The following is a 13074-nucleotide window of genomic DNA, read 5'->3' on the forward strand; positions in this document are numbered from 1 at the left end:
CGCGCGATTAAAATTAAAACAGAAAATAGCCGTACACATGGCGTAATCATAAACAGTAACAATGGGTCATATAATTCAATAGAAGGAGAATGCCGCAAGCAAATGTACCTACTATCCCATTGTGCAATCTTCATCTACTGTACCAAAATGTAGTACCTTCTTTTAAACTATTCACTTACGAGATAGGACATTGGTTGATTTAAAACAATGGTTAATACACCTAAAGTACACTACGGACAACTCAAATCAATATTCTGAAGGATGCCAAACACACTTAGGTTTTATGATACATTTTTTTTATGATAAGTGAACCATAGATACAGCGCCAATCGAGATCTAATTATTGAAATTTGGATAAGAGCGAACAACTAACAGGATAACAACACCCACGTTCTCTATTATGAAAACGACATGTATCTTAAAACAGTTTTTAAAATTATTTTCGCATCGTTTAGCTCAACTAGGAATCTGCGTAACTTCAGTAGATAATTATTAACATGCTGATGAAAGTTTAAACGATGGTTACGTTGTGTAGATCGTGTGGTGATAAAAATTATATTATAAATGTTTTTTAGGATAACGCAGCAAATCTCAAATCGTCGGAAGAAGAGAAAATTGATGAAATCATACAAATCGACGAACGAGATGTTAAAAAAGAACTCAAGGAATACAAGAAAAGTTTAAAAAAAACACGTGGCGCAATTAAACGTAAGGTTACTAAATCGATACCCGAAAAAAATGTATTCCACGAAATCACTAGTATGGATGTAAAACAATGTAAACGTAGTAAAAGCATTTTCTCTTGTCAAACGCCATTTAAAAGCGTTGAATCTAATTATTCCAGTGACACGAAAAAAATTAAATTTCTGCATACCGGAGAAAAGCCATTTAAATGTGATCAATGTGATTACTCGTGTATAAAATCTGGTGACATGAAACGACATAGAATGACACATACTGGTATAAAGCTATTTAAATGTGATCAATGTGATTACTCATGTGTAACATCTAGTCTTTTGAAATTACATTTAATGACACATACTGGTATAAAGCCATTTAAATGTCAGCAATGTGATTACTCGTGTATATTATCTGGAAACATGAAATCACACAAGATGACTCATTCCAGTATAAAACCGTTTAAATGTGATCAATGTGATTACTTATGTATAAAATCTGGTAACATGAGACGACATAAAATGACACATACTGGTATAAAGCTATTTAAATGTGATCAATGTGATTACTCATGTGGAACATCTAGTCATTTGAAATTACATTTTATGACACATACTGGTATAAAGCCATTTAAATGTCAGCAATGTAATTACTCGTGTATAAGTTCTGGAAACATGAAATCACACAAAATGACTCATTCTAGTATAAAACCATTTAAATGTGATCATTGTAATTATTCTTGTAAAACATCTAGTCGTATGAAATTACATATAAAGACGCATACTGGTATAAAGCCATTTAAATGTCAGCAGTGTGATTACTCTTGTATTACATCTGGAAACATGACATCACACAAAATGACTCATTCAAATGTGAAGCCATTTAAATGTGATCAATGTGATTTCTCGTGTATAACATCTGGAAACATGAAATCACACAAAATGACCCATTCAAATGAGAAGCCATTTAAATGTGATCGATGTGATTACTCTTGTATAACATCTGGAAACATGAAATCACACAAAATGACTCACTCAAATGAGAAGCCATTTATATGTGATCAATGTGATTACTCTTGTATAACATCTGGAAACATGAAATCACACAAAATGACTCATTCAAATGAGAAGCCATTTATATGTGATCAATGTGATTTCTCCTGTATAACATCTGGAAACATGAAATACCACAAAATGACTCATTCTGATGAGAAGCCATTTAAATGTGATCAATGTGGTTACTCGTGTATAAAATCTAGTCGGATGAAGTCACACAAAATGACCCATTCAAATGAGAAGCCATTTAAATGTGATCAATGTGATTACTCGTGTATAGCATCTGGAAACATGAAATCACACAAAATGACTCATTCTAATGAAAAGCCATTTAAATGTGATCGATGTGATTACTCTTGTATAACATCTGGAAACATAAAATCACACAAAATGACTCATTCGAATGAGAAACCATTTATATGTGATCAATGTGATTTCTCGTGTATAACATCTGGAAACATGAAATACCACAAAATGACTCATTCTGATGAGAAGCCATTTAAATGTGATTAATAAGGTTACTCGTGTATAAAATCTAGTCGGATGAAATCACACAAAACGACTCATTCTAGTTTAAAAATAATTACGTTTTATGTTAAATGCAATTAAATCCTCTTGTTTAACATCCCTTCACTGAATTTACTGAAAATGAAACGCATCCCGGTGAAAAACCTCCTAAATTTCTCAATGTAATTTTTCATTCATTTACCCCGGGTCCCATGTAATCACACTAATTGATTTATTCTTGTGAAAGACAATTTATTTGCGGTGCATGCCATTACTCATGTATAAAATCTAGTTATACAAATTTACATAACATGACATGCTGGCGAAGACCCATTTAAATCTGGCAATTTAATATGTTCAACTATTTTTTTTCTACATATGGGATACAAGATTAGGGAATGTAACTTTCTATATATTGAAATAAACATAATTTGAAAATACCTCATGCATATATACACAAGAAAAATCATTTTGTAATAAAACCGATAGTCAACATTATATATAATGCAATTCGATAAGCCTTTTATGTAACAACCACTAGATAAAATCATCATAATTAACTAAGATGTCCGTAGCTTTATTGAAAAAGATACTGGCTTGAATCCAGCAGATACAGATTCAAGTCCCGCGGGTGTCGTATTTTTTTGTTTGATAAATTATGAAATACATATACATAATAATGTACGAGTATGAACTAAATGCACATATTTACATGTATTTGTATTATCAATATGATTTTATAATATTATGTATTTACTGATATACCTAACACAATTATTATACGATAATAAATAATTAATGTGATAGATTAGCTTATTTCAATGAACATAAAAGTTTTACTTTTACCTTGATATTTGAAAGAACTAGTTGTTGGTCAAGCCTAGGGCTTGCAATTAACCGGAGGAAAAATACAACCCGGTTAGCGGTAACTTTGCAAATATATGTGTTAAAAGACAGGCGCGCCACTTTCTCTCTTGTCTTTCCTCTTAGGTCTCGGATGTGTGCTTGAAAAATCTCTTAGCTTTGTTTTATCACCACATTCGAAGAACCAACCTTGTATATCTTTATGTGTTCCAGATGTCTGTGTAGATTTATTTTTGTTGCTGCAGAGCAAAACAACATTTTTGCAATCAGTGTAGGAAATATCATTTATTCAATTCTAGTTAGCTCTGCGGATTCATTTAGTAGGTACCTACCTACCTAATTTGGTTCATGGATAATCTCTTCATCAATATAGTGACGTCTGCAAAACGGTAGGTATCCGTATTAATAGTGGTATCCTGCGCTAGGTTGAATTGAGAAGTCGTTTCAGATATTGCAGTTAGCTCGGCAGGTGAAATTGCTTCAGAAACCATTTTAATTCATCTTCAGTTCGACTGTTCATAATTTATTAATTATTCAACATGAATTGAATCTCGGCATGATCACGAATTTTTCTTTTTTTCCCTATTCACAAAACCAATCTTCCAATTCCTGCTCTTATTTCTTTGTGAGATATAGATTGGGTCCAATAGCTGACTTGCTGTTCGTATTTTTCACCTTATTATGTAAGGAACTTTTTGGAATTCATATTTTTTTGAAGTAGCCCTTAAGCTCAACCCTGCGCTGCTATCCTCGATGGCCTTGTCTAAAAGTTATTTGTTAGGTACCTATATTGAGGTGTTATGGGCATGTTGTGGAATCTGAAATACAATAAATAAAATTGTTTTAGTAATTGGATAGTACATTATTATAGTTATTGGACACCTGGTCGATAACTGAACGCACACCTAGAGCTAATCAGGTGAAAATTTGTAAATAAGCTCTTATACCATTATTTAAGTTAACCAACTTTCAATACTATTTAATAAATTTAAGCAAACACAGTAATTGGACAGGGTGTCCAATTACTAAAAAAACAAAAATCTGTTCTAGTAATTGGACACACTTACCTTTAGGGATAATTTTCGTGCTGATAAGTAAATCTCAATGAATATATTATATATTTTGTAGTCTCTTGCACTTCCCTGAGAAGTTTCTTCCTGAAATACACAAAACTTGCATTAAAAAAATACCACCAAAAGATCACAGTTCCTTAAAGGAAGTGATAATACAAACACGTGTTTTCGCGATTTTGTGGTGACTTCAACTAAGAATGACATTTTGTAAGTTGTCCCAACTAGCGATGGAAAAAATAAAACTGCAGTCATATAAAGAGGAAATGACCGTATCGATCTGTTTGATTTATACTTACAGACATGTTTAGGTAATCTGATTATGGGATTAAAGTTCAGGTGTCCCATAAATAAACCTGCCCCATTACTATAAATAGCAGTCACCCTACGTTGTATGTAAGTAGGTACTATAAAAAATATGAAGACCTGAGAATGCAAACTGAACAAAGACCAAATTAATAGTGAATTTTACAGGAGAGCCTATAAGTTGATTTAAAAAATATGTGTGATCCTATCGTTCAAAAAGTGAATGAAACCTGATAGTTAAAGTGGTTTTGAACATCTTATAATAAAAATAATTAAATATTTGCAGAAAATTTTTTATCAATTAAAAATGGGTTTGGTCTTTATCCTGTTTTCAATATCAATTTTATTTTTACTGGAGAGCCTATAAACTGATTTAAAAAATATTTGTGATCATATCTTTCAAAAAGTTAATGTAACATGAAAGTTAAAATAGTTTTGAATATTATAATAATAAAAATAATTAAAGATTTGCAGATACATATTTTTTATCAATTAAATTGTGTTTGGTCTTTATCCTGCTTAAAATGATCTTGACACGCGTTTAAGTTTATCCTATATTCTTCCACACTCGAGATCGTTTGCTTGTGACTCTACACCCGTTAGATAGGTACCTATTTCACTTCCAATTATTAATTCTGTCTTACATTATATTACTAGGTACATACCTACAATATTTTTGTAATAACTAAATTTCGTAGGTAGGTAGGCACCTTCATTTATTTTTAGGCGTACCTATGGCTTATTTATTTGTTGTGAAACAATTAATTCGTAATTATCAATCTTTGTTCTCGTAAAATAATATGTCTTAATATTTTGAAATGCCAGAATATAGACATTTTTTTTTACGTTGGGAAAAAGTGCCATTTAGCTTGTGCCTACAAACATAACTGCCGTATTTTTGTGAATGCCAGTGGGCAACACTGCCCCTAACCATAGATACTACACGTAAAATATCGACACGCTTTTGTTCTGTTACGATAATATTTCTTAGTATAAGTAATTTTACGCTTTCAATTAGAAAAAAATGGACGTGAAAACCGAACCGGATAAATTCGAATATGATTCAGAAAGGCAGATGCCCGTATACCATCGATATAACCTGAAAAAGTATATAGAGCAAAAGAATTCCGACGGTCCCAGTTGCTCTTTTGAGGTTAGTTTGTTTTTTTAACTAAAGTCTTTTAATTGTTGCTGGCATTTTTTTGCGTATTGTCAAACCAAATTCTTGTAATTTACCTAATGACATGATACATAATAATGCATGCCGGACGAATACACAGATACAAAGTTAGGTGCCTACGGAACTGTTTTTAATCATCTGAGTGCAGTCGAGGCGAACCGATATTTGACAGGTTCCAACCATTTTGTCAGTAATTGCAGCTGGGAAGGAATGCTTTCGCGATGAAAGGTCTACATGTGAGGCAATCAATGGCCCACGCGAAATGACGTTTAACGTCAAAAAAGTTCGACTTTCTTGATGTTATTTATATTTATATATTTATTTTTCTGTTATAAATACGATCTGTCTTATGTTTGTTTTCTTTAGGGTAACGCCGCTAGCACCGTTATGGCTAAATTGAACTTATGTACGTCAGGAGCAGAGGAAATTTACTCCGACATACACTTCGATGAAATTGACATTAAAAAGGAACTCGAAGAACACAACGTAAGGTTTACAAATAAATATTTTTATTGAACAATTTTAGTACTGTAAGTAGGTACTGATATGATAATATGCATCTTCCTATAATCTATAGCAGCGATGGCGAAACTCTTTATGCATACCTACGCTCTAAGATATTTGTAATAATACACTAGTGAAAATCTATTTAAATACGATTGTCATGCATATACAATTAAAGCCTATGACGACCCAAACACATTGACTGGTGACAAACCATTTAAACCAAATGTTTGTTTATATCCTTACAATGACGACCTTCCTGCCGACTCAAGTTTATTATTGCAAGTGTGATGAAGAGTGGGTAGCCAATGTCCTCTTGTAGTAAATAAAAAAATATTTAAAAAAAATGATTTCATCTTAAATTCTTTTGCGTGCCAGATAATTATTACTCCTCACCATCTGTCATTTGACGGATATCGTTTCTTTGAACCAGCTCTTTTGGTAATGGTGGTTTAGATAAGTGTGATGCGGAAGGTAAGATAAAAATTTAAAAAGTTACTCTCATTGAGTTTCAATGTCTCGTTTGAAGTTTGATGGAAAGATTTGTGATATTTTAGGAACGCGCCCTAGAAGAAAACGTACTGCTTACAATTCCGTTGTCTTTTTGAGCTATGTAGGTAAATATATTACTTTACTGATGTACGTATGTGTCGGTTACCTAAGTTATTAGTGTATTTTCACGTGTATATGCATTTATTAAAGTCAAATTTCTGCTTCTTGCTTTATCTACCAACCTACTTCAGTAAAACGGAAAATAATTTTCAACAGTAGGTGCGACGAAATTTCTTACTAGTCGCCAATCGGAAACCGACGGTCGAAGTATCCACACGTCGATTTATTTTGACATGGCGTCGGATGAAAATATTCTTAAATCGTTAAAAGAAGACTAAAAACTTCACGTATGTACTTAAAAAAGTAAACATTTAAATGAATATACTTTTAATGGTAGTAATATAACATTAAACATAACATTAAATGGACGCATGTTGGATTTTTATGACAAATTCTATTTCGTTCGGGACGCGTCATTTGCACAATCCGCGCATCGCCTAGCCACGATTTTTTTAGGCCATGCAACAGCTAAAGTATAGCCTTAAGGGTAAGCTCTACAGAATTGCCCTTGAGAATTGAAAATATGATTTTTTTATATGTGGTCCGGAATTTTTGGTCTACTAGCAATATACAAAGGTAGCCTACAATGCTTGTGTCAAATGTAAACGGTTTCTAAATTAAATTTAAATCATAAACACGGTCGACGTGAAGACAGTATGGGGTGACCAAAAAATAATATCTTCTAATATAGGTAGGTGCGTAAATGTTACTAAATTCAATTTGTTAATCAGCTGTTTGGGAGGAAGTATTGCAACCAATATGATGGTGACATTTTCAATTATGTAGTTGCCACAATATAAACTTAATAACATTATATTAATAACTTTTTAACCTGAAATTGTCCGAGAATTAAACATACGGAGGATATTGAAATACATATCTACCTACATTTTTATTTCATGTGCTATGTGCACCTCGATAAATTTTACGATAATTATCATAATGGCTTAACAAATTTTACTATAAATATCATACTTATCGTAAAATTTAACGAAATTGCCGGCGACATGTTGCCAATGTGGACCCGGCATAATATCCACTGTGGTTCACGTAGTGGAATGGACCTGTTGTTTCTGGGGTCAACTAATTCAAAAAGTAAACACCCATAATAGAATTTTTCCAGTTTTGGTTGCATTATATTCCAACTCATTTCCGATTTTATTAATGGAAATTTCACGGTGTACATAGTAAAAACACCTACGAATAAAAAAGAGGAAGGAACACAGTGATTCATCGCATTAAAAACTGGCAACCAAATTCGCCATTTTGGAAAGCCACGAATTTGCTTAAACAAATATCACGTGGTCTGCACGTGTGCGGTAAACTTCGTATGTGTTTGTAATTTTGTGTATTTTATGTTTGTGTATCATACATTGTCGGCCATATTTGCCGGCCTTTCTGATTGCCGTGATTTGTGCACATGTTTTTTTATTCGTGGAAACAAACGGTATTTTCTATTAGTTATATAAAGTTGATTTTATATAACTAATAGAAAGAGCTTTGAGCCGTGCTCACTCATGAATGTAATTCTTAATTTAGGTAAGTATATATAAATTTTGATGTTGTCTTGCAAAGAAAACAGTTATTTGACCTTTTCACTATATTATATACGTACAAATGTAATGTTTTAAAATAATTGATATGGATTATATAATATATACCATCGTATTATTTTCTCGAAATCATAAAGATACTATAATAGTAGTTGAGTATCAACCTATGTTCAATTTGAATTCGGTTATAATAATAATATAGCCGTAGATATATCAATAGTATGTTTGCTACGATATCCACCCAAGTTATCAGTATGTACTTTTTGCACAGGTTTGATTAAAAACTATGATGAAATTAACATTTTACAAATATTATATTATTTTGACAGCCCTGTTTTCTGTTCAGCGGACACGTGCAGGTGTTTTTCAAATAATAATGTAAGATTGACAACAATAATATTGTAAGATGGTCGACAATAATAATAATAATGTTCTTTTAAATAAAATCTCCGATGATTAGTGATTTTTGCCAAAAGATCGATTTAAATTAACGTACTTACGATGCCGAGGTCCTTTTTATACTAAATTATAATTGAATATGAGCTCTTCAGCCCCCCCTTAAGTCATTTTTCGTTCATCACGTCCATTTTTCAACGCGCGGTACCTAATAAACAAAACAGAAAATAACCGAGAAAAGAACAGTACCAATGTGTCTTATAAATCAATAGTAGAGAAATGCCAGTAGCAAAGGTACCTACTTTCCCGTTGTGCAATCTTCATATACTGTACCAAAATGTAGTACCTACCTACTTTTACTCTAGTTCCTTAGGGGGTGGGACGTTAGTTGAGTTAAAACAATAGTGACTTATTCACGCTAAAGTAAACTACGGCCAACTCAAATCTATAATCTGAAATATATAAAAAATGAATAGGAACAGTTAAGTAGGTAAGTAGGTAGGTACCTAAACTTGTATCTGTGTATTCATCCAACATGCATATTTTAATACCGAGTAATATTAATTATGGTATTACATAATTTATAGTATCTTCATATAATCTATAGCAGCGATGGCAACCCTTTTTATGCTAACGTGCAAATCTGGATTAGAGCGAAAAACTAACAGGATAACGACACGTACGTTCACTATTATGAAAACGACATGTTTCTTAAAACAAAGTTTTTTAAATTACTTTCGCATTGTTTAGCTCAACAAGGAAATCTGCGTAACTTCAGTAGCTGCACACATGTAATTCGAATGCAAGTTTAAGAGATGGTTACGCTGTCTAGATCGTGTGGTGGTAATAATTATATTATAATTTTTTTTAGGATAACGCAGCAAATCTCAAATCGTCGGAAGAAGAGAAAATTGATGACATCATACAAATCGACGAACAAGATGTTAAAAAAGAACTCGAGGAATATAACAAAGGCTTTAAAAAAACACGTGGCACTATTAAACATAGTGTTACTAAATCAATCCCCGAATTAGTGGCTGTTATAGAGTTGGAAAAAAAATATTTTCATGTTAATAATTTTGTGTGCGGTGTATGTGATAATTTTTTTGCATCGTTAGACTTGCTCGAGTCTCACAAAGTAATACATAAAAATATAATCAATAAAATCACTCATATGGATATAAAACAATTTAAACGTAGTAAAAGCAATTTCTCTTATCAAACGCCATTTAAAAGCGATAAATCTAATTATTCTAGTGACACGAAAAAATTTAAACTGACACATACCGGAGAAAAGCTATTTAAATGTTACCAATGTGATTATTCTTGTAAAAGGCCTGGTTTTCTGAAATTACATATAATGACACATACTGGTGAAAAGCCATTTCAATGTGATCAGTGTGATTACTCATGTATAACATCTGGTAACATGAAACGACACAAAATGACACATTCTGGTGAAAAGCCATTTCAATGTGATCAGTGTGATTACTCATGTATAACATCCGGTAACATGAAGTCACACAAGTTGATACATTCCGATGAAAAGCCAATTAAATGTGATCAATGTGATTTCTCTTGTATAACACCTGGTAATATGAAAGCACACAAATTGACTCATTCTCCAGAAAAACCTTTTAAATGTCAGCTTTGTGATTATTCTTGTAAAACATCTAGTCATATAAAATTACATATAATGACACATACTGGTATAAAGCCATTTAAATGTAATCAGTGTGATTACTCTTGTATAACATCTGGAAGCATGAAATCACACAAAATGACACATTCTGGTGAAAAGCCATTTAAATGTGGCCAATGTCAGTATTCTTCTAAAACATCTGGTAACATGAAATTACATATAATGATACATACTGGTATGAAGCCATTTAAATGTCATCAGTGTAATTACTCTTGTATATTATCCCATGATCTGAAAGTACACAAAATGACACATTCTGTTGAAAAGCCATTTAAATGTGGTCAATGTAATTACTCTTGTAGAACATCTGGTAACATGAAAGTACATATAATGACACACACTGGTCTAAAGCCATTCAAATGTGATACATGTGATTATTTGTGTAAAACATCTAGTCATTTAAAATTACATATAATGACACATACTGGTATAAAGCCATTTAAATGTCATCAATGTGGTTACTCGTGTAGAACATCTAGTCGGATGAAGTCACACAAAACGACTCATTCTAGTGAAAAATAGTTACGTGTTATGTTAAATGCAATGATATCCTCTTGTATAACATCCCTTCACTGAAACACCGAAAATGAAACTACAAAATTACTCATCCCGGTGAAAAACTTCTTAAATTTATGAATGTTATTTTTCATTCAATCACACCTACTCCTATGAAATCACACTAAATGATTTATTCTTGTGAACGACCATTTGTTTTCGGTGCATGCCGTTGGGATTATTATTACTGCATTTCTTTGCTTGATAGGTACATATTTTGAAATATCTGACCTACAAAATGAACACAGACATTTATTATTCTAATAAATAAAATCTTTATATACATAGTTTTAAACTAAATACATTAGACTTTGAATGGCTTGGTATTTAATTATTATTATGCATGACTTTAATATATCGTCGCTGTAGGATTGGTTTCCCGAATAGACCAAATGTTCAGGAGACGAAAAACAAACTTCATAATCCTATATTTAAATACATGGAGATATTTAAATTGTTATTTTTACAGCATATGAATGGTGTATTCGGGCATTTTCGCCAAAGTTTGTACATGTTTGAAATTTGGGTAATATTATTTTTTCACTTAAATTAACCATTTTTATATAGCTAGCAGATTCCTTGTTCTATTGCTGAATTGGTGATAGCAATTTTTCAGCAAAATATTGATGAATACAATATTTTTATCTTTTTTATTATGAAATTGGGCATAATAAGTTTCCGTTCCGTGACTACGAAACTAAGCTTATAAAACATGAATGAGACACTTTTTATCACATAAAAGAGCTCTATTAGATTAAAAAAACCATACACTTAAAAATAAAACTACAAATAGTCAAAAAATATTATTGACTTCTAATTCTTGGGCACATTTAGTTACACTCCGTTACCCTAGTATGTCTATAATGGCAGAGCATTTTTCCATTAGTATTTGAAAAAACCAATCAATGTTCGTTCTGCTAATTTTTTAAAGACAGTAATCACTTTTACTAAATTTTATTGGAAAAATACATAAGTTTCGTTGTTTAATACCTAATCAAATGAAAAATAGTTAACGTTCAACTTTTTTAGGGACATTTTCGGAATGGATCGAAATGGTAACGGAGTGTAATTTGTAAAGCTAAAGTTACATGTTACCATAAAAACAAATTTTTGTTTTATGAAATTTATTTGAATTTTTTGATAGTCAGATATATATACAACGCGCGTCACAATAACAAAACAAATCAAACTTAATCACTAAAATAGAGATATTTTATAATAAATTTCCCAATACTAGTAAATTAAGATAGGTAATAATTTTGACACACTATACATTACCATAACTTTTATTTGGCATTTATATTATTTGTAACTCAGATAAAAAATATTTTATAGCAAATTAACAATATTTATGAAAAAAATTAAATCAGCAAGGGATTCGGACGCGAGTTCATAGCGCGGCACGGAGTATATAACTTTTACGAAAATAATTACAGTCGAACTCGGTTATTACGATCTCGGACATAGCGAGATCTCGGATGTAATAAGGAAACATTTGTTGTCATTTGGTTTATGATTTTCGCCATACATTTAATTTATTCACTGTTATTACGAGCAACTTATCGGATGTACCGAGCTAAAATACTGTTAATGTGTCGATCGTTTTAAAACATTTCGACCCTAAGCAATAAAATCCGATTGAACAGGATGCCGCCGGGGTCGGATTACGTTTATGACACTAGTAAAGTGTCTAAGTACCTACCTTATCTGTGTTACGCCGACAATAATAAAAAAAAGTATCCACGCATATGGTTGAAAAATCTAAGGTTTGTGAAGTCCGTAGGTACCTACCAGCGTTCATTACAATAAACAACTTCTTTTGTAGTTTATGGATGCCATGCTCGTTTCGGGGATTTTTACGATAGTTTCCAAATTTTTTATTTTCGACTTTTTGTGTAATGTGACATGCTCGTTTAAAAATACGTATTCTCTGATATAACGAGTAACGCTTATAACAAGCAAATTCAGTCGGTCCCATCTTCCTCGTAATAACCAAGTTCGACTGTATGTTGTCGTGAAATTTACTTGTATTCATCAACATAAAATGTAGCTATACAGGTTGATTGTAATCAGACGTACTTTTCTGACATTT

General features: G+C 31.9%; 1 protein-coding gene across 1 annotated transcript; it reads left to right on the forward strand.

The window, feature by feature from the left end:
• Positions 1-589: 589 nt before the first annotated feature.
• LOC147076530 (uncharacterized) lies at positions 590-3000 on the forward strand. The gene has a single exon (XM_085940323.1). The coding sequence runs from the start codon at positions 762-764 to the stop codon at positions 2244-2246; it is 1485 nt and encodes a 494-aa protein (XP_085796449.1). The 5' UTR covers positions 590-761; the 3' UTR covers positions 2247-3000.
• The last annotated feature ends 10074 nt before the right edge of the window (positions 3001-13074 follow it).

This window comes from Rhyacophila brunnea, unplaced genomic scaffold (assembly GCF_057557595.1).
Source record: "Rhyacophila brunnea isolate RB1 unplaced genomic scaffold, BYU_Rbru_1.0 scaffold_13, whole genome shotgun sequence".
NCBI classification, from domain to species: domain Eukaryota; kingdom Metazoa; phylum Arthropoda; class Insecta; order Trichoptera; family Rhyacophilidae; genus Rhyacophila; species Rhyacophila brunnea.